The sequence below is a fragment of the Harpia harpyja genome, chromosome Z, assembly GCF_026419915.1.
Source record: "Harpia harpyja isolate bHarHar1 chromosome Z, bHarHar1 primary haplotype, whole genome shotgun sequence".
Taxonomy (NCBI): domain Eukaryota; kingdom Metazoa; phylum Chordata; class Aves; order Accipitriformes; family Accipitridae; genus Harpia; species Harpia harpyja.
Genome location: NC_068969.1, coordinates 9,466,287 through 9,489,779, shown reverse-complemented (window position 1 = coordinate 9,489,779; position 23,493 = coordinate 9,466,287). Strand labels below are relative to the sequence as shown.

The 23,493-nt window shown below is 36.0% G+C and overlaps 1 protein-coding gene across 5 annotated transcripts in view; it reads right to left on the bottom strand.

The window, feature by feature from the left end:
• CACNA2D3 (calcium voltage-gated channel auxiliary subunit alpha2delta 3) overlaps positions 1-23,493 on the bottom strand; it is a 478,462-nt gene that overhangs the window by 90,480 nt on the left and 364,489 nt on the right. For all 5 annotated transcript variants that reach the window (XR_008233512.1, XR_008233513.1, XM_052777209.1 and 2 more), the window contains 10 exons: positions 15,726-15,809; positions 9,592-9,663; positions 9,297-9,358; positions 7,339-7,406; positions 5,457-5,502; positions 5,206-5,303; positions 4,301-4,394; positions 2,552-2,647; positions 1,113-1,234; positions 461-541 (listed from right to left, as the gene is read on the bottom strand). Coding sequence is in view for 3 of the 5 variants with exons in the window: in XM_052777209.1 (XP_052633169.1) it covers positions 461-541; positions 1,113-1,234; positions 2,552-2,647; positions 4,301-4,394; positions 5,206-5,303; positions 5,457-5,502; positions 7,339-7,406; positions 9,297-9,358; positions 9,592-9,663; positions 15,726-15,809 (823 nt within the window). In the remaining 2 variants the exon portion in view is untranslated. The remainder of the gene's footprint in view (positions 1-460; positions 542-1,112; positions 1,235-2,551; positions 2,648-4,300; positions 4,395-5,205; positions 5,304-5,456; positions 5,503-7,338; positions 7,407-9,296; positions 9,359-9,591; positions 9,664-15,725; positions 15,810-23,493) is intronic.

The window sequence follows — 23,493 nt, the reverse complement described above, 5'->3', positions numbered from 1 at the left end:
TCAAATCACACCTCTGATAAACAAGACAAAATGACCACCTTGTATCATTTGTTATAGGACAGGATCTTCAAACCTGAAGACTGGGTGGAACCTTTACATATCAGACAGTCCTTTCTTATATTTCCTTTTCCTTAACATATTCTGATTTATGATGATATAGAATTGTGTCTACTAAAAATGCATCACTGACAATGGTTATTTCCACTAAGTCAAACTCCATGGCTCGCAGGGAGCTTGGATAGTCAATAAAGGATCAAGTTCTTAGGGAGAGGAGGCATCAAGTGTTCTCTACAGTAAGACATTCTATTACATCTTATAGGTGCAGCTGCTTCTTTTCCTCCTCCCCTCTTCTTAAAAGATGATATTCCTACATTAAATTCCTGCTACCCCAAAAGAGAAAGTGAGGAACTCAAACTGCTTTAAAAAAATGAACAAAACAAATAAACTACAATAATTTTACCTGCAACAACTGGAGATTTTCTGTCATCCAAAAGTTGAATAGCAGTACTGGCTGTCACTACATTGCTTTTGTTTGCAGTTTCTGCAGGGTGTATTAAGAAAAAAAAAATCAAATTGAAATAACATATTGCAGAATGAAGAAATTGAGCTTTTTTCCCCTGATTTGAAATAACAGTCCATGCAGACTTAGTGCTCAGAAAATAAGACAGTCAACATCATGTTCTATGTATGCACAGAACATAATGGCACTGCCATTTCAAAATTCCCCAGCAGCCCAACAACAAGCTTAAACACTGAAACGAGTAATCAATTTTTGCCTTCTCTGCTAAAGCGGCAACAAATATGACAACCCGCAGGGCTTCTCATTAGTGCGGACACTTGCTCTGTTGGACTTGTCTCACTTAAAGTACTAAGCTGTAAGTTCAACCTGTGCAAATATTAAATGAAAACTGTTACACCACATCTCGGGGTTTCACTTGGAGCCCTGTAAAAGATGCACCTGGTCAAAGGACCAGTAAATTAGCTGCAAATTTCAATGCATATTTTAGATTAAGATTTGAGATGAGCTACAAAGCCCACTGGGTACTGACATACTTGGAATCCTTTCAGCATCATATATGGGTCAGCATTTAGAGAATGACAAAATTATAGACCTGTACTAAATGGGATTGAATAGACAAAGCTCCCGGGTATTTGCTCAGCAGCTCTTCTGTACCAGAGTGGAAAATGGTCAGCATTAAAAATGTTCTCCTTATCTTCAGCTGTCAGGAAATCTCTTGAGGAAGAACAGAGAAAGAAAATACTTGTTGTTTGTTGTATGGCACACAATAGTTTCTAGCTTTGAAAGACAAGAAAAAATGCAATCTTTTGGGAAATAAAATGGTTTCGGACAGTTTTTCTTATACCATTTGTTCAACAAAAGGGTTAACTTTAGCCCCTAATAATTATTTGTGACACACTTGCAATTGCTTTTGTTGTGAAGGATGGAAAAAGTACTAAAAAAAATAGTGCCTCTAAGTACCACTAAAAACATTTGTACTGATGTGTACAAATAAAAATGCTTAGTCTAAAAAGCCTTTTTCTCTCAGCACAATGCAAAAACTGTGAACTGTACAAAGTGGAAAAGGCACTGGAGATTTGGTAGTTTGTTGCCACTGGCATTCACTCTTAAGTAATGAAAAAAAAGTAATTTAACAGCCTACTTTCTAAATAATATGCAAGGGGTGGTAGTGGACAACTACATACTTTATTCTTCAATAATCTCAGGGAATGTTGACAGAGGAAAGTTTGTGTCAGTGAAAAGAGCAAGTATGGTCTCCACACTATTGCTCTGGTTTGCTGTCTGACTAACAAATTGCACTGCTATTGATCTCACCTGTCAGGCTACTCACACCACAACAATATTTTGTGGTCAGATAAGCACCATATAATTTTATATTCAATAAACTTAGTTTATCATAAACATCAAGTGCAGATTTTCTTTTACATGCATAATGCACATAGATTTGCCTGACACTATCAAACTGCTGCCTGAAAAAGTCATTAATTATGGCACCTTATTTTATAGCTCTCCATTTTAAGAAACCTGTACCTCCACTAGATTACATCTTCTCCAAGCAAAATAGGAAACTCTTGAATGATGAGATCTCCTGATTACTCTTTCACCCAGTCCACTTCTGTCACTTGGCTTTATTTCAACACCAAAAAATTTTCCACAACAATGATGCAAAATCCCTGAAAAAGCCTACTGATATTTGTTTTTAGATAGGATAGTAAAAAAAAAAAAAAACAAACATCATCTGCAGATGTAGCATATTCATAATTCTGCTCTGAAGAATAAAGATGTGAGGCTAACTCCAAGGGAGTGGGGGAAAAGTAAATGTATGAGCTACAGGTGTAAAATAGCTCATTGTTCCAAATGTTCCAGCTGAAGAAAGATTCTAAGGGATCCTATAAAATCCTTCTAACTTGTTGTATGTATTTCAGTGCGCCAGTGTAAAAACCTGGAAGAAACAGTAGATGGGCTTCCTAAAAATAAACATTTTTTAATTTCTTTTCTCATATGGCTGCCAAGCACAGCTTTGTTACTTACTGATTAGTAAGCTGTTCCGGACCCACAAACAGGTTGATACGAGATAGTCCAGTACGTGTTCCAAGGAAGGCAACTTCCACTCCCTTGTCAGAGTTTCTGAAATACAACAGAACACAAACAAAGATAATGTTTCCAGACAGTAAACAGATAAAGCTATATAACTGGTCACAGAAAGTACAAGTGTACACATTTTTGAGAAAGATTACTTTAAGTGTAGTTCCCTTATTTATTTATTTATTAAATGCTGGGGTTTAAGTTCAAGTCATGTGGGTTTTGGAAAACATACAATTTAGAAATGCTATTTAGACCAAGAGTCACTAAGAAGTCAAAGACAGTGAATTTGGCAGGATTTGTGGGGAGGGATTATATGGAAGACATAGAATAAAAAGGTGTGGCATAGCTATATACCAACTATTTAACAACCAATGGCACCCAGTGATTCAAGATGGGCAGGAATTCCAGATCTTGCTCCCAGTGCATTCAACGCTTCTGCAGTACATCTATGCTTCAAGTCATAGGTGTGACTGTTGCTCAAGCAGGAAAAAACTAAGCTAGATTTCAAACAGCTAGCTCAGAGTCAAATGTAGCTGCCACCAGGATAGGCTTTAGCCTCTAGACCTTAGGAAAAAAATGCCGCAGGTAGCTCAGGCTGAACTCTGTACCAAGCTAGCTACTTTAAAACTAGTTCTCGTATGGCTACAAGAACTTCAGTCATATCACCACAAAACCAAGGACCACAGTCTTAGCCATCTTGCTGTCTCATACTTCATTCTTCAATAAATGGCCTGTCTCATTAAGCGTAAGTCAGAACATGAAAGGGGATCAAAAGTCTCCCGCTAGCATCTCTCCACAGCTGTCTTCCTTGTGTTTACTGGATCTGTTATTTCATTGTGTAGGAGGATTCCAAGAAACCTTATGCCGCTATATAAATTCATCAATGTCTACAGTATACTAGCATACAACAATTTCTTATCTTTATCTATAAGAGGAGACAGGATAATCCTTAGTTTGATGAATCAGATCTTATCACATTGATTTTACTCATTCACTATGACTATGTGCTTTACAGCAGTATATTTTTTCATTCAACTCTTAAAAAATGGTTCAAATTCAGCAAAACCTAATCAGGATAATCTCCAGAATTGCCCTTCAACCACAGTATTTCATGCAAACTGCTAATCTTAACACCTGTTTTCTCTAATATATATAACATCTTGTCATTTAACACCTTAGTACGTCATAACAAACGAATTAAGTAAAACATATAAACTCTAAAAAGGGCCAGCTAATCTCCTGATTATCTATAACAGGAAACTAGATCCCAGTTAGTTCTGGAAAACAAAAACAAACAAACAAAAAAAGGATTAAAGAAACTATTTGTTTTACCAGTGCAAGTTTTTCTAGATATAATTTGTTCTGAGACAAATTACCAATTCCATCAACAATTTTGGTAAATTTTGCATTAAATTTCTCAAGTACTCTAAACCGTTTGTTAGAAATACTCAGAACTGTAAGTTGTACTTAGTATACAATTTCATTAGTTATACTGTGAAAATTGGGTAACCTTACAGCTAATCATCATGGTGTACACTGCAACATAACACTTAACACTGAACTCAAAATTGGTGCTATTTAGGATTAAATGGTTAATACAATGTTTTTATGCATATCAGAATTTTTTAGATATTCCACCAGTTCATCAACATAATTATTAAAAATTCACCCATGACTGACACAAAACTTGCTTACTCTGATTTATTTAATGCTAGACTGGTCCAATAAGCTTCAATTGGTGCACTCACGACTGCATCAAACAGAACTTCCTGGATCAATTCTTTATCACCTATTACAATATATTAAAATCAGTAAACATATATGCATACATAGGGAATTTTTTTTAGATGACTAAACAATAATTTTTTTACACTGTACTATATTTTATCTGTCATATGCATTCGAACTTTTTGCACTATTAAGCATTTACTATGTAATATTACGTGGTATTTTACCACAGCGCAGTTTTTCATATATCATTTCATTGCACTAACAACAATTTTAGATTAAAAAACCAAAAAATTATTCTCCACTTCATGTAACACATTCATGTACATATTATCTAATGCTCGCATTTGCACATGACATAAGGTTAAGACAATTGGGCCTACCAGCAGCCACAAAAGCTTTACATTTCTGCAAACAGACAAAATATGCACTTATCCATCTGAATTTTTTCTATTCTGCTTTGCAGTGCAGAAATGCTAATTGCATACACATTCTCCCTAAAATACTCATATCTGGCATATTCTTCAGAGGCGTGATCCAAGGACTGATTCAGACCAATCCCATTTAACTTATAAAACCAGAGGGAGCGATAATATTGCATAGTATAGCTACACCATCTGAACAGAAATGTGAATTTTTGGTTCAGGCATATTGTTTACCGTAAAAGTCAGAAATTTGTATCATCAATATCTTTACTGATACCCTGGAAAAATCTCAAACCCAAATGAAATTCCAAAGTGACATCAGTCATGCAATCCAACCTCAGTTTTTCACTGGCTAAACTAAGTAACCTTGCGTTTTGTAGAAGGTTCAGTACAACAGTTTTTAGCTAGGATAAAGCCTACTACGTGCATATTTAACAAAATACTTGCATTGGAGCAATGGCTCTTTTCCTGTGAGGTAGCGTTTAATTGCTTCTAATTGAGTCATTTGACGGTGTTCAGGATGTAAGTCAGTGTTGCAATAGGACCTGTGAACATGTTGTCAAAACATTAAAATATTAATATGTATAAGCATGATCTTTCTTTGTCTTTGAACATAAAGAATTGGGCTCAGCAAGCACAAACAATATGAAACCAAGAAGGGTAACAGACACCAATTTCATGCTTTGTTTAAGGCTTACCATTCATCTGCTAAAGATACATCAGGGTGTTCTAAATCATGTAAACCTGTAACAGGAATAATAATGGGTTATTTAGGGAGCAGTCTGAGTAACAGATGGTTATTTACATACACTCCATAACATAAACCCTTCCTTCTTGGAAAGTGCATTATTACCACAGTATAATAAATCACAATAAACTATGTTCAAATACACTTCAGGGTCTAACAAACTGGCAAAAGCCAACTAAATCAGATCTAAAACTGAAAAGGTAGGAAAAACTTTTTTTGTGCTGATATGTTTAACTCATACAAATTACTCACATGATATATTTGATGTTTAGAAGAAAACTTGAGCAAAGAGAAATACACAATGGTAAAAGACACCTATTTGTACTCCCTCGTTCAGTTTGGCTAGTAAAGTTCTTTATGTTAAAATACATTCTTCTCATTTCATAAGAGTTGTTCTTTTTCTCTTTTTAAAAAAAAAAATTATTTTAAAAGAACAATTCCCTCAAAACCTAAGCACATAGCCCATGAGCATACACAGTAAATTACGGGACAGTTCAGAATAGGCTTATTGTACTAACAAGTCATGCAAATGCTTGTAAATAAGAACTATATCATTAGTTATATAGCACAATAAAAATGTACTTTGGCAATTTTAAAAACTCTTAAAACACTTATCAATAGACAATAAGCAAACAGGGTTCAGAAGGCATGGTCTGGGTTTAAACCCCCGGGTACATAATAAACAATGACAGGGCTACAGTGATTAAGGAAAGCAGGGAAGACAAAACTAGAACTATAATTATGGTCCTTGGGGAGGACAGTGAGGTGTCAGTGACAGAGAATCAGTGAAGGTAACAGTGGGAGAAAAGGAACAGTTAGTTATGGCTATGTTAACATTTCTGGTGATGCATTTGGGACAAAATATCAGACAGAGTAGCTGAGACCTATGGCTGGATTAAAGAAAATAGGTGAGAAGTATGTTGGGAACAGTTTGGAGAGTAAGCAGCTCCGAGTCTCCTGCTGTGCTCTCTTTCTATCTAGACATGCATGTGCTGTGCAAGTGACTCAAACTTTAAAGCATTTCTTTTTACATCTCTCCTGGGTACAGGATCGTATTCATGTCCCAAAATACAGCTGAGGAATGAAGACCTGAAGAAATTAACTATCTTGCTTACCATCAGTGACAAAACAAGAACCAGAATTGGAAATGAAGACTTAAGCGTAAAATCAGAAAGCATTCCTGTATTGAAACATTTTTTGCTCAGCAACTGCTAAAACTTCTCAAAACTCTCTTCACTCTTCTGAAACGCCTCTGCTCTTCCTTCATCTTCAGGAACCTTTGGTTTTGATCTGGTGATGTTTTTGCCAAACAGCTTTATCACCACTCACAGTTGACTCCTCCACTCATTTTAATTGTGGACTTATCAAAAAGTAAAACCATAAAGAAAGAACAGCTCCTCCCCTGGTTACTTCTACTGTTGTTACAAAAATGCAAAATGTAAATCCCTGTAGACAATGCCCAAAGTAGTTATAGCTCTGAAAGATTTTATAATGTATAGTCTGTGAATAAAAAAGCCATAGCCATTACAGTGCTCTTAGCAGTTACGTCATTCAGAAAACACCACGAATAATTAACATGGATGCTGAGCGATTCTCTGGAACATTGAGAGAGGAGGACGGAAGATGATCCCCATCTAAAGAAGATTCACAAACAGTCTGACTATGCTTAATATAAATGAGGGGAAAAAATCCCATGAAGTAAAAGATCTTCAAAGAAAAAAAAGAGTCATCTAATTCCCTTATGGAATCTGCAGACAAACATGCAAGCTTTAGGTCTACCAAATCAACAGTAAAACTACTGTGTAAGCAACATGAGAAGGTAGGTATCTTACCTTCTTCTACAGTTACATTCCCTCTGAAGAAATATTTTCCATGTCCTCTAGAGAGAGCCACACCTAAACTGTGCAGAGAAATAAAGCAGACCTTGAAATCTGTGAGACAAACAATAACAGACATTCAGAGCTATTTTAATTTCTAACATTTCCAGCTAGTGTACTATGATTAAGTTTAAAACTGTTTGTTTCCAAACCCTCGCTGATCATATTTATTGTTCAACTAGCTGTTTCAATGCTGGTTTAGTTCTAATGTGCCTGCAACCATCGGCTGTATTTATGTGCGCTTAGAGGTGCAGTAAACCATTATTCTCTGGCAAACTAATAAACGAGCCTCTCTAAGCTAACTGCTGCTCACCCAGCATGAGATTTCTGCAGCTCAGCCTTGAACATGCCCATGGCCTTACAATGAAGGAGACAATTTTTTGTAAATCAGACTAAGCTGTTGAGAAACTGAAGTGTGGGAATCAATGGAGCTACTGAGAGGAAAAGAACTTCATATGTGACAACAGCATCATGACTCCTCTTGGACTAATTTTTCTGTGATTCATATTTTTTGCTAGTTTAACTTTTTTTGCACTGACTTCAGCTTCAAAAACTCTCAACAGTTATGTACCCAGTTTTGGGTTGGTTTTTAGTCTACCATTTAAACAATTCAAGTTTAATGAACTGGCTGGGGGATGCCATGTCTCTTCCTATTGAACACACACACAAAATACCTTCTGGCATTCATTCATTCAAGGGGATTATATCAGGCTAGGAACCTGCCAGTAATCAGTAAGACTGAAAACGCATGGGCTGATACTTTAAGTACACATAGAGGCACCAACTCCAAGAGCACACATGCTGCAATCAACAGCTCAATCTGGAAATGGGCTGAACAGTAAACATCTTTGACACTACAGTGTATATTTTAATAAATGTTGTCCCTGCTGTCTTCCTGAATCTATACTCCTACCCATCAAAACTAGATACAGACCATGCTGAAAAAGGCAGGACAGTTTTCCTACTATATTTCTGTCCTAAGAATCAGAACTCATACTTCATGCATACATGTGGCCCCATATCCATTTACTAAATAGGGTAAGAATGACAGTGCCACAGAAAAAAAAAACAACAAACCACCAAACCAAAAAACAAAACCCCCACAAAATAAAACCAATCCAAAACAAAAAACCCACTGAGTTTTACCACCCATGTGTGAATTTTAACAAGAATAAACACATGCATTAGAGATCAGAGGAATGTGCCTGTATTTTCACTATGTGGAAATGTAGCTCAAGTTCTGTGAAATGGTTCCATTGAAGAAAATTTCAGTTGAGTATTGCAACTATCAGCCTCCTGCTTTAAGCATAAGGTACAGTTAATATTCTTTTATTAATGGATTATTTCTAATCAAAATATCAGCATTTTTTAAGTGACTTCCTGTCTTTCTTTTCCTTTTTTTTTTTTTTCTCCTAAGATGCATGCCAAAATAACATGGCTGACTTACTCAGTTTTAGTTATACAAATATACTGAAGGTAGTTCAGAGAAACAAAATATCCAAACCTCAAATTGGAAGTGAAATACTATCTTATTTTACATTACATTTTTGTTGTGGAAAAAAATCAAAATGGTGCTCAATATGTAGTTACTTAAATGGATTATAGTATTTATAGCTCTCCAAGTACTCGCGAAAGCCTTTTGTTCAACGTGAACCTCAACTGAATATTTTTTTAATGAAACATAAGCCATGACAAACACTGTGAGTTTGCCTGTGTGAGCTTGCACAAAATTTCCATCCCTGGAAGAGCTGAATGGAATGCTGGTAGGCTCCTTTTCCTTGCTATTTTCAGCATTGTCCAGGGATATTTCATTGTCAACTTTTGCTGATGAGCTTTTAATGAGTTCAGAAGCTCTGTATAAATGCAAATCCAATGAGTCTGATGAAATGTCCATTTATTATGGTTGGCTCTACCTGAATGGAGTACCCTTGATGTCTGTATAATAGTAGTCATTTGTCATCACCAATACCCGCTTCTAGATTCAGAACAAGAAAGTCAGAAGGGGAGGGGGGAAGAAGTTAGTTTGCTATAAGAAATGTATAAAAGATCAAGTGGTTAGTCACTGCTAAAATTACAACCAATGTTTACATCCAGTGAGTGAAAAAAAAATACACTGCAGTGAATCATATTTATAGCAATCTTAAAAATTGTTAAACAAATTAACTGCTTGCTTTATACTTAGCTGGAATAATATTTTATACATTGTACCCCTTTGTCCACTGTCTTCTTCACTTCCATGGAGAATTTCCCTGTTTTCCGATTCACCATTGCATTTCGGAGCTGAAATGAAGGAAATTGTGTGTCAATGCCTTTATTTCCATTTTCTGTAATTCTTTCAACTCTGAGCTCTCTGGTACACTCATTTGGCCTAAGCAGTACTTAATTTTCTTCATTTCTTCATATTCAGTAGTTCTGTTCTACTACACACTGAATAACTCCCTTGCAGTTACTGCATAGGAAGATAAGGACTAGGTTCCCAGCTGAATTTAGCTGAAGTTAGACCAGGGCTCAGTGTTTAAATACATAAACAATTATACATATAAAAACAAAGCAAAAAAGAGAAAACCCCACTTACCCTACACTATTCATTCTGCTTCTGCTTGATACTCTACATCGGGCTGCATCCTAAACTAGCTCCAGAAACTGCATCCTCACTGCATCAGAAATCAGAAGTAGCAAAAGAATGACAGCCCATTTGATCAGTAACCTGTTTCAATGGGAACACACTGCTGCAGTGCTCTGTGATTCCCTCTAGTTTTCCATTGGTGTCCAGGCACCGCTTGCAAGATAATCAATTTTATCTCTGTAATGGAAGCCCTAGGTTAGTCACAGCTTTAAGAATTGGCCTGGACCTCTCCTTCTCAAAGTCATCCAAAAGACTTTTTAAACCCCCTTCAAAAACAGGTTTCATTACTATATAAACCAAAAATTCAAAACACCTAGGGAAAACAGAAAATAAGTGAAAAAGGGTTTATACACAATGATTTACCTGCTGCTTTGCAAGTTAGATCTGTTACTTTTTAGATTACCACAAACACTGTTTTTCAGTACCTTTATTCTAGCCTCTACATGAGCTGCAGGCTCTCAAATCTGTGCTGCAAATTCCCTTACCCATCACCTTTAAAAAGTCTTCCCTTAGCCCACCTATTTGCTCCCTAGGAAAGAAGAGCCTTCCTCCTAGAGGACACCAGCTGCCACAGCCTCCCTCTTAGGTGAACATGCCATGACGATGAAAAGAAGAGTGAAAAATCCCCCAACAACTGTCCCCCACGTCTATAAGCCAAAATGACCTGCAGTGTCCCTGCCAATGAGTACACGCTACCCTGACACGAGTGGTCCAAGAGCAGGGTCTTTGAGCTGAAACTGAAGAATGACAAGACATGGGTTTTGAGAAATCCTCAGCCTTAGTGTTTTGAATTTGCCTATTTATCGGTTCAGGACTTTAGGGAAGAAATAAGAAAGTTACGGTTTAGCAGTTATACCATCCATATATGGAAGTATTTTATTTGAATGTGCTTAGATTTATGAATGGAAGAAGCGACTTCTTTTGCTTATATGTTTAATTAATGGCAGAGATGCAGAAATTTTAAGGTGGTTGTTTCAGGATAGCTTCAGTTACAAAGTGAAACTGCTATTCTTGTGGGATTTCTTGTGGCAAGAAGCACCTATAAATCTTTCGCAGCTGTGATTTTCATTACAATAGGCAAATTCCACTATCACTAATCGATTCACACTCCCTTTTCAGGGATATTCAAAATGCAGAATAATGTTGACAAAATGAGTATTTTTATGTCTCTTCTATTGCTTATCTATCTGAACACAATTGTGGACCTTATGTTCTTGCTGAATAAATATCTCCTGTTCTCCAGTACCTCATGCCAGAATGGGCAATTCAGACAGATTTTAACGAAAAATTGTGAAGACAGTCCTATCGATGCACTCTGCAGGCTTTCTGAGTTAGTATGGAGTGAAAAGAGAACGAGCAAACTTGCCAGTGAAACATCTAGTTTTACTCTTATGAACAAGTTGAGCATGGCTGACCTATCAAAAACTGCAAACTTTGCAGCTCTTTAAATTTAATTCTAGGGCATCTAGATTTGAATTAACAGTCTTACTCTTCTGTCAGTGAGTGTAAAAGAATAATTTTTAGCTAGAGGCATGTATAAAATAAAGCATATATTTTACTGTAGATTTTTTTTAACAATACATAATAGGCAATTCTGGAAATAGTTTCCCATTTTAAGTTTTGTGGTTTTGGACTTGGAGAGCTGGTCTTAATTAACCATCTACTTTCTAACATTTACAGAACAGTCCCATTTATCTTTAACATGGTTTTCATTTTTCTCCTATTGGTGCCTGCAGTTGTCTAAGACCCATTCCTCCCACAAGCCTCAGGCTAGATTTACTAAAAGGGCCTCCAAACTCTCAGTAGTGTTTAAGATCAAGTCTGCATGTGGGATTTTGAGTTTTACTTTTCTGCTTTTTTTTTTTTTTTGCTTGCTGTGATTACATTTCTTGGCTTTGTAATCTGGTTTCTCAGCTCTTCTGCAGTTTCATCTCCCTCCTCAAATGCATAAAATAAGTACTGCCTCAGTTGGCTTCAAGCCCCCAAACATTCATTCATGGTCTTTTTTATTTGGAAAAAATATTTCATTCAGCTAGAAATTATAATAAAAGAATTTTAAGAAGTGAGCTAATGAGAAAAAGGTTTCTGTCCAAATTGAAACTTCTTGTCTTTGGTACTGCATATTCCCAAACTTTGCTGGAAGACACTGTTAGTTTAATAAGCTGGTGCTAAGATTTCTATTTCTAATAAAATGCAGTAACGGCAAGATAGCAGGTACAGTTAACCTGGAAAATTAACTGATTAATATATATTTACACCAACTCTATTTCATGGTGAAAAAATTCTAACCTTAGTTCTGCCACCCTTTCCTTACTGGATGACTAGAGAAAACCTATTTCTTCCCCTCTTCAGGGTAATATGCATTATTACCCCTTCAACTAAGTATCTTCCAATCAATTGCTAACAACCCAGCTTCACTGCTATAGTATGAGATCATTCTATATTCTTGGAAAACTATGTAACCATTAAATTAATGTGGTAAAAAGTACGAAAATGTCTTAATCAGCTTCCACATAAGTGTTTCATGGGAGAAAAAATACCAGTAGTAGTCTATGTTATTAAAAACAGCTATATGAATACTTTAATTCTTTCCCTCTAGAGCTGAATAAACAATGCTTTACTACTGAAGCTTGGAAAAAATCAAGAACATCAAATCCAAGGCCTTGGGTGAAGCAGAGCCACATGTAGCTCTCAAGTCAATAAGTTACTCAACAAAGTTTTAAGTCTCCTACACAATATTTACCATTTTCACTCAAAATTAACAATACTAAGGAATTGCCTACTGCAAAAGATCCACAAAAATAACACACACTTTTTGGACATTCATTTGGATCCTCACATCACAAAAGCTACATAAAGAGATGGACTTCATTACAATAATCTACAGAACTTCCTTCAAATTCCGTTCTCATTCTAGCTCTACTGCTAATAATGACTCTGCCTGTAGCTCCAATATTACTTTATTTCATATCTCCTTCTCTTTTATTCTTCTACTAGTATTTCTGACCATCAGCCCCTCTGGAGGTCTTAGTAACATGGTATAAGTGACTTACGTATTATTTCACACAAACACAAAAAAACTTGCAATAAGGCTTACATTTAAAAATAGCTATAAAAATATTATTTGTTTGACATTGCATTTTTTCCTATTTAGATATTTGCATGAAGGTCTGCACTTGTGCGTGGCATTGCTGAAGTATTGGGACAACATTCGGGATGTTAATACATTTTTCTACAATATTTAACATGCTGTTTTTTCAGATAACACTTGTTAACTAATCATCAAACAGTAGATGTGTAGGCTGTTTAACCAAACCTATCTGTCTGTTGGGGGATTATTTATCAAAGAAAAGTGCACAGTGCATGCTTATCCAGGCATGCACTAGTGAATTATTAGCATTGATAGATGGGGATCATTCAAGGAAGTCACTACAACACACCTGTCATTATACATGAGTACTGAAAATTGTGTTTACTGCTGCTCCAAAGCTACAATAGAATATCTAGGTTTTTTTCTATTATGTATTAAATATTTATTAATTAAAAAATTAATTTCACTTATGATTTATCTATTTTTTACTCTTACATATTGTGCGATGGAACTGGATCTTTTCTACAAATGTTATGCTCAATTTAGTCTATTTGTAATGTAGATTAACTTCTTTTCTCCCTCAAAAGATGAAACAATTGGAAAGGCTGCTTGTTTCTACGTTACAATTAAAAAATACTTTTTAACAAACTTTTTAGGTGAAAGGGAAAGAGGCAGATAAAATGCATGTTTGCATCTTTCATCAAAAGGTGAAATAAAACTTTTTGCCACCTACAGATAAACAAAACTCAATTTTTGCTAGAAATTTTCAGAAAAAGTGACAGAGCTTAGGGGTCAAAACAAAGGAAATACTTAGAGCTGAATCTGGACCTTTTGCTTTCATGTGTATTCAGATAGAATCTCAATTATAAATAAAACTTAATTTTCAGTGTCACAGAAATAGTTCAATGTTACTTTAACTGAACCACTGAATTTCTACTAAGTTATGATTAAGAACGAGGGATTAAAACTCTAAAAATTAAGCGGAGAAAGAATTGGGAGAAATAAAAAGGAAAAAACCCACAAACCTAAGAGAAATAGTAAGGAAAGAAAATCATGAAGGTTTAAAAGCTGTACATAACTACAGCAATAGCATTTGAACGGAGAGAGGAAATTTTTAAAGGTTGTTTGCAGAGGAACTGGTTGAGTAACACATGATCAAAGATAAGAGAAAAGGCAAGGTATAAAACATGAAGTCAGTGTGATTGCCAAGATTGCAGAAGGCTGCTACAGCATATGAAAATCTAATGAGGAAGCCTTAAATAGTGTATGCATAGAAAACTGCACAAAGCTATACAAGAACCATTAAAAAAGGTTTGAGTGTGCACTCCAACACAAAACTTTCAATAAGGAAGTAAGATGGCCTCCTAGGAGAGGATGAGGACAATCTATCACCTGATAAAACAGACATTGCTTAAACATAAACGAACTGTTTCACTATTCACAAAGGGGGTGGAGAGAGGGAGGAACATAAGACATATATTTTGTAAGGGAGAAAGAAAATATAGACTTATGTCAGAACAGGGATCAAGAAATTAGTACATCTGAAGACTGACAAGACTCCAGGGGCAGTTGTACGTGATCCATGCCAGATTTCGGAAGGACATGACAGACTAAATATGGGAACCTTCAGTGGATGTATTCAAAACCTCTCTGGAAAAGTAGAGGTATGAGGGACTTGAGAGAAGCTAACATAGTACTGATATTTGAGAAGGGATCGAAGAGACATCTATGAAAAACACAGACATGCAGTCGTGACTTTGGCAGTAGGGAACTTATGGGAAAAACTAAATTACAGGACAGAAAGGGGAACACCTGGAAAGTTACGATTTAATTAAGGACAGTCAGCACGGATTCACACAAAACGAATCATGCCTAACAAATCAGATTTATTGAGGAAGTAACAGAAAGACCAGGCAAAGGTTAAGCCATGGACATAAGGAAAGCTTTTGATACAGTACTGCAGAAAAGGCTAAGCCTGCACGGTAAGAAAGAGTAAGATAAAGAATGAACTACAGAGTAGACAGAGCACTGAAAAATGAATTTAATGGAAAGAGCTGTGTGCATAACAGCTGATAGACATAGAACGCATGCTTCTGCAGCTACCCATATGTCTGAAATTAGGAGTTTGGAGTGAATCTGTGCTCTGAACAGAGGTCAGAGAATCCAATTTTGTTTATTCATCTGATTTTTTTTTATTTTGTACGTTAAGGAAAACAGCTCTCATTACTTCCATTAAGGAAAGAGGGATCTCATGGAGAGAAGTTAAACTCATTCCTTCATTTCTGAGTTTCAGCAGTTGTCTGGGCCAGCCCTAAAGAGATATTCTATTCCCTTCTCTAGCACTATATTTGCTATCCGGCAAAAATACACAATGGGATGCAAGGAGAATGCAAGGGTGTTGAGTTTTACCAAAGATACAAAGAGCCTGTGTTTGTGGTACATGCATATGTAAGGAAGAATCAATACAAAACAGTTATAAAATTCTGAATGAAGTAAAAGGGGCTATTGTCCTTCCCTTCCTGACAGCAGTCAGGTGGCCCCTCTAATGACTACTTAAACAGTTTCCAGGTACAGTAGTGGGATGCAACAATGTCTTCTGACAGGGTTTTAAAACACATCACTTACCACATCATCTCTGTCTTCCCACTCAACCTCAGAAAGATCCACACTACTGTAGTTGGGCTTTCTTCGTTTCTTCCCCTCTTCATACTGGCATAAAAAAGGTGGAATATTTAGCACATCCTGGTTTATTTGCACAAAGATTTTGTATCAGAAGATTTTAAAAATTTGCTGGTTGCATGCTGATTGTATGCAATACACATAACAGTAGATAGAAATGTTGTCTGTGAACTAAAAACCTACATCACACACGAGTATTTCCACGATCTCTTGCCATGATACAAAGCTTTTCTTGATGGACATGCTGCAAAGTCAAACTCAGCAGTCGTACTTTCTTCTCCCCATATGGAAAATACATGAGACCTTGATCTTGTAGTTTATGTTAAATGTCTCAAACTAGCTCTTTCAGCTGTACAGGAAGTTATATTTCCTACAATCTTATCAACAAAATGTTTACCCATTTCTCTTTAAACAAGATAAGATGCAAGTCTTGGGCAGTACAGTGTTAACATTTGCTGATACTACATTTTACCTACAACTTCATGAGGGAAAAAGTAATATACTAATAATGATAATTTATAGTTCCTTATCACTAGTCACGGTTACACTGTAAATCGCACATTTAAAATAAACATTCTAGTGACAAATTGATTTGATACCGAGGTGTTTATAGGGTAGGAAATTCTGCCCTCTGCTGAACATTCAAAATCAGAAAGCCTACTAGTGTAAGAGCAAAAACCTTGCTCGGTAGAAGAAGAAAAAAGTATTTAGGAAGGCCTGCAAATAAAGAACCTAACTGGTTAAGAAAAATTATGAGAATATATATGAAAAAAAAATAAAATTTGGGAGAGGATGAGCATAATGTGAAATCTGGTCTTTTATCTTTTATGATGCATATAAGTGGGAGGGAAAACCACAAGTCTTTCTATGAAGTATGACAGGAGACATAGGGATACTGTGAAAAATCCCCAAATTGCTTTTGTGACTCCCCAACAATAGCATCATAGAAGGATAGAAAATGTACCTGTATGACAGTATATATAGTTGATTCTCCTCCCTCAGGGTAGGACCAACTATATCATAAACCAAACCTGTCAGTGCTTGAGACAGCCAATTCATCACTGGGGCCAGTGGTGCAGGAACTTTCAATCACATTCTGCAGATTACAGAGAGACTAGAGAGGCCAAAGAAAAAACTTGCTCTCTGAGGATTAAGAAGGTTATTCCTATCCTGACTTTTTCCTCTCTAAATTAAAAGATTCTCATGCGAATCCCACAGTTGCCTTTGTAGACCACAGTATTTAAAAACAGGCATGACAAAGTCTTCCTGAAGAACAGCAAACTTTTATAAATATTGACTACTGGATCATAATCACAAAGAGATTTTGAGATATTGGTAGCACTGTAAAGTTTCTTCTTAGCACAGGCTTCACTGAGCCTCCTTAATTTTTGCTCATAATAACTTGGATACTCCAATTATTTCTACAGATGATTCTTTGGGGAAACTATGTGGGATAAAATCCTGAATCAATTCCTATTCTTCTTTTGAATAACAAAAAATCGTAGCAACTCTGCTGGTGTAAGTCTTAGACTAAGTTCTGAAAATTCATGCAGATGCAACTGAAGAGTACTTTCATGTGCTTTTCTTGCCCCTCTGCTAGAAGCCACCATTCTTGTAACAACAAAGTTATCTGCTTCTGGGCTAATGCTACTCAACAGATGGTAGAGAGATGTAAAGAATTTCTGCTTTCAGCACATGCTTGTACGCTAGACTGTGAATTGAAGCAGCTCAGTGCTACCATTAATTCTTGCTACATGATAGCTCTGATAGCCAAAGAAGTAACTATATGCAAATACTGAAGTACAAAATTTGCAGCCAATATAGTTAAATCTCACAAGAATAAAATATGAGAGGATAACATCCAGTTCATTAGCAGGGCTTGATTTTTGTAGCTATGTTTTGCAAGCCTTTCATTATGGCTGCAGCTATATCAGTATTATCTTTAACCTTTACAAGGAGTAACTATGTCTACTCTCTGTGGCTGCACCAATTAACCAAGCAAATCTTTGATCTGATTTAGTCATTCCACTATAGAAATGGTTACAGTCAAGCTTTGAAATACTGAGAGCTGAAAAGTGTCACATAGAAGTTAGCTGGGATCATCTGAGTAGAGCAAACAGCTCCTGTACTGGTTCCAATGTTTAATTACATCCTTACTCACAGATGTTGAAGAGCTTCTGGGCTATACTGCATTCTCAGACACATGTGCAGATCCTTACGTATGACAGTAAGAGTTGATCTTCTGTGTCTGACAGCAGAAGTAGGCTTCAAACACAAGGCAAACCATTTGCATCATACTGAATACGGGGTTTGTATGAATTTTAATTATATAGATTCCACACCTTGCACTCAAAGAGCAAGTGAAGAGCTGGATAAAACATTCAAAGTTCTGCAGCAAAGCCAGAATTGGAAACATTTATGTCTTAAAAATTCAGATAAGCAGAAACAAAGCTAAAATCCCAATGCTCAAGCAAGGGTTAGGCTCTATAAGCACTCAAAGGAACTGAAAGTGCAGTTCTTAAACACATTTAGTACAGGAACTAATAAAGTATTGAGATGCCTAACCCCTCATTCAGCTCTTACACTTCAGGGGCTACTGTTTAATTGCCTACACAGGAATTCAATAAGAGAAGAGTAGATTTATGTTATAGTTCAGAAAAGGATGGCAGAGAAGAGAAAAACCAACTTCCAGCAAGGACAGGATACCAAAAAATAGCAATTATTTGTACATCAGGGTAACTCTGCTTACAAATCTAATCTTCATGAAAATATTACCTTATGCCAGCAGTAAATTTACATATCTTTATGCTTATGTAACTAGGGCTTAAAACATAAATGCAAGTAGCTCAAATATAAATTACTTCATAACACTACTGTTCAATTGGCTATTCTTCTCTAGCTTCTTTCTAGTTTTATCGCTTAACTAATTTCTTAGTAAAAGTTATTCATGGACATAGAAGCCATTCACCAGCTTTTAAAAATGGCATTCATCTATACCTTTTTCTCTGGTAGCAAATCTAATCTAACTTTTTATCTCTGAGACTCCTGGGTGAAGTGTAAAGTACTGATTGAAAGCTGAAGCCAAACCCATCTGCAAGATTACTATAAAGCATTGAAACAAATTATTAAGGGACCCACTGGGAAGGATAGAAACTAGGAACTCTACCAAATTACTCTGATGTAAGTGCATGAGAAAAAGAGCTAGACTTAAACTGTGTGCTGTTAATCTACTTTGGCCAGTATAAATTGTATGGTGATATTATATAGTAGTTAAATCCTGGGGGGGGGGGGGTGGGGGATACTAAAAATTTTTAAATATCAGGACTGCAATACAAGAATCTTTTAGGCTGCTCAAAACTACATGATAGCTCCAACATATTTTTGTTTGTGGAAAGAACACAGGAAATGATTTTGTTTGGTAATCAGAATGAGCTTTATCTTACTCAGTATCTTTTATTTGAGACTTGGCCAAACTCTTATAGCACTGGATGATTCAAACAACATGTGACGTGTACTGTTTAAAGACTGAATCACATTTTTTCACCACGCCATATACAACCATTTACATGTGCTATTATTAAACTCTTTGCTTTGATATTTTATTTATTTAACTTTTTTTTTAACACGAGCAGTCCCAAACCATCTGCATTGAATATGACCTGCACGTGTTTATAAAGTCGGAGTGTAGCAATCTGACCACGGAGGGAGCAAGCTACATCTTAACAGCTGCAAGCCTTGGGTCTCAGGTGATTGGAATTTCTCAGACGTGCTCCATCTGGATAATGGGGAGGTAGGAGAGAGTACGTTGCTGTGATAGCAGCCTTGGAAGCATCAACAGATTTTAGCAAACTTGCTTAGCCACACTTGTGGAATCATCTGTGAGAAAATATTATACCAAGAAAGTATCTACCAACCAACAACCGAAAGCTAAGAGAGGTAAAATAATTTCAAGGTAAAGCTCTTCCTTGCCAAACTACTATCCTATGTACAAAAGTAAGGAATCAGGAACTAAAAAAACTCCTCCAATTTTAAAACGTAGCATCAATCAAGTTTCATCTTTTTGGATTAGTACTTCAAAATTAGGATAATATATTAATCTAAACAGGATTTGAGAATGATCCCAATTTTTGTGTTCAGAGGAGACAAACTTGAACATATGCAAATATGTTTAGCTGAGCTTGAATTCTACACAATTAAATACACATTACAATTGCACACATAACCAAAGAATAAAGGTAGTCTTGTCTACAAAGTTTGATAGGAAAGGTTGAATGAACAAATATCAGAGGAAAAGCATCATTAACCAAAACTACACACTTTTCCATATAGTTTTAAATAAACAGACACAGGCTGAATACACTGCATGATTGCAATTCCCTGGTCTAGCCAGTTACTCAGCTACCTCCCTTCTCTAAGATTCTGGACACCAATGTTACCACTTATTTATTGTCTAGTGTAGCTCTAACTGACATAATGAAAAGACTGCAGCTGTTTGAATGGAAACTGCCTTGAACCAGACTTTACATGGTCAATGGCTGGTACTGAGACCTTTACCAGCTATCCACCCTGGCATAAATTGCTACTGAGTCACACTATTGCTTATTGAGGTAACTGTGCAAGGCGAAAGCTCGGTTTATACCAACTTTAGGAGCAGAATCATCTGTTTCTGTCACCAGTCCTTCAAATGTGTCTTCTTTGCTCTTTGCATAGAATAAGGCAGGAGTATATTGCTGCTTCCTTTCCTGGCTGCAAAGGGGGGTATGTCCCTGAGTGAGGCATCTCTCCAAAAAGCCATGCCACTCTGCTATATAAACGTGCACAGAAAGGAAGGGGAAGGGGGAACTTCCTTCCTACTTTTCAGCAAGGATTGTAATAATTCCAAATTGCAAATTCCTTTAAATATGGATTAAGTCCTTCAACATTAGTCCATTAATAAAATAATACCTCTATCACAAAATGCTTAGAGGTTAAATACTATGGGACAAAGACAAGATAATGGAAAATACAGTGGAAGGTCGTGAGAAGACAGGGGAAGAGATCACTTCAATAGACTGATTCATACTCCGACATAAAAAAAAAAAAAGTATTGAAAAATTCCCTTCACTGCTTCACCTGTTTATATAACATCACCCACAGTGACTGAGCTTTCATTCACCACGTGCTACATAGCTCCAAAACATTCTCCCTGGGGATACGTGTGAAGCAGCATCCTATCTCAAAATAAATCACTACTGCTTGGCTTTTAAGCTCTTTATTTAATTTAGATTTTTTTTTCCTCATCACATGATCCTGATTTGTCTTTTGTGGTACTTTTATTTCATGATTTTCATCTAGTTTGCGGCCTTAAATCATCTTTTATTGATCTGCACTTAATCTTGAATTTGTAGAACACTCATAGGTGTCCAGTCAAAATCAAAGTCGCTTTCTATGCAAAGCTCCTTATTTTAATATTAAAAAAGGTAACATCTTGATTTTCATAGGAAAATAGGAAGAGCAACTTCCCTTTCCAAAGAGAAACTTTCGTGACAAGCCTATTATTTAAGATGTTAATCCAGAAGTTCCTAGGTTATGGTTGGCAGTAAAAACATTTATTTTGGACTGATTTTTCATGCCAGATGGCAGTGAAAACCTGCCACACTATAAAATTTGCAGAAATACTGCAGAGAAAAGCTGACAACAGGACCCATGTCATTTGCTAGGGAAAAGAGAATAATGCACTTCTAAGTTTCCAGGCAGAGAAAAAGTAGGAAGAATTAGATGTACCATGTACACAGAAGAACCCTCTAGCAAAGTAATAGAAGAAAATACTTCTCATGCCACGTGTATTTAAATTACTCTGTCTACTTACGCTCATAATGTGTTTGCATTACAAATGGTGCAGTAATGTTTAAATTGATGAAGCAAAATGTGGAAATATACAGGGTGAGCTAAAAGCAAATACAAAAAACAGCTTTAAGTCACACACCTACAGACTGGACAAAGAGTGCATCAGCTGAGCTCACATTTTCAGGTGGATTGCAGTTGATTACCACTGCGACGTGTATGTGACTTACTCCACTGAAAAAAACCAACCCCTCTACTTAGGATTTTATTTGCATTCTCAGGACCTTATCATTTGGGATTATGTAAAACTGGCAGCTGCTTATAATTATTTGGGGTTTGAGTAGAAATAATTAAAAACATCTGCCTTTATCTTAATACTACCAGACTTAAACCCATGAGCTCCGTTATACCTAACTTCAAAGCTGAAAGCAAAGAATAAAAGAAAGCTTCACATATTGCTAACAAATTTTCAGTGATTCATTTATATGTACAACCAGTTATTCAACAGCCTTCAAACCTTTAATTATCTTTTAAATATATGTAATTTTGCACTTCTAATTAGATAGCAATTTAATGCGCTCACAGGGATTCAGATGGGCTGTCTTTTTTGAAATGTAAACTCCAATAGGAATAATCATTGGCATTCAAGTGATTGAATTCTTCAGTTATTTAAATGAACGCGAGGCATTTACACTGTTCAAATCATTTAAATATTCTGCTGTCAGCTACAGCTGTAGAGTTTTATGGAGTTGCTGAATAAAGCAAGGGTAAGTGTAGGTTATCTTACGTTCCAGGCGGGACTCCCCAGAGAGAGATGAGATTTGCTGCTTATGAAAGGCTAACACTGCTTAAGTGGGGCATTAATGTTTCCCCCGAGACTTGGATTTCTCTGTTTTTCTATATTAGGAGAAACAAATTTTCCCAGAATTTACAGCTACAAAATACTGATCTAGCAATTTTTAAATACTCCAGGTCCTTTAGCTTGATACAATATATTGTGACAGTCAACATTCTAAGTTTAAAATGGTAACTTACTTGAGCAGCTAAACCACCAATATATTTTGGTTGAGGGTATTGCAATATATACACGAACTTTGATTTCTACATGTAACTTTCCCTATTAAGACTGATCAAATTAAATAAAGATGTGAATAATTTTAAAGAAAGCAATGTATCAGTTGCTTTACAGTGATAAAAGGAACATTCACATATAGCCATTCGAAAAATGACCATTACTAGCCTTCCAGAGCTTATACTGAGAACATGAATATATGCCTCATTGTTCTCAAAGAGATAGAGGATTTTGATTTAAACTGAGAAACATTACAAAATCCTTTGTCACCATGAAAGTTGTTAGATTAATTCATAAGTCATAACACATTCTTAATCTTACATTTATCAAAAAAATGGCAGAATCTGAATAATAAAAGATGCAATTTGATTCCATAACATATGCATTTGTCTTCAAATGCATATTTTCTTTAATTAAAGAACTTGAGTATTCTACCCTAAAAGAGCCTAATAATTACTGAAAACAAAATTCCTCTTTACTCTGAACAAAAATACAAATTCCATTGCCAACTATGAATCAAAGAAGCCACAGACTTCACAAAATCTACTAGCAATCTTGCTATTATTCATTGAACACCACACAAATATTAAGACTGAGAGGCAACAGTACAAACCTCTAACCCAGATACGATTCACAAAGGTGTCAATCTGTGACTATGGCCAGACACTAATCTTTCAGTGGCATTCCTTAATTTCTCTGTAATCCCACTACACTTTCGTAAGAAAGCAGGTTTCCTCTGACATCAACATTTAACAGACTACACAATGACAGTTACAGTAATGAGCGATCAGTCACAATTAATATGGTGGTTGTTTTTAA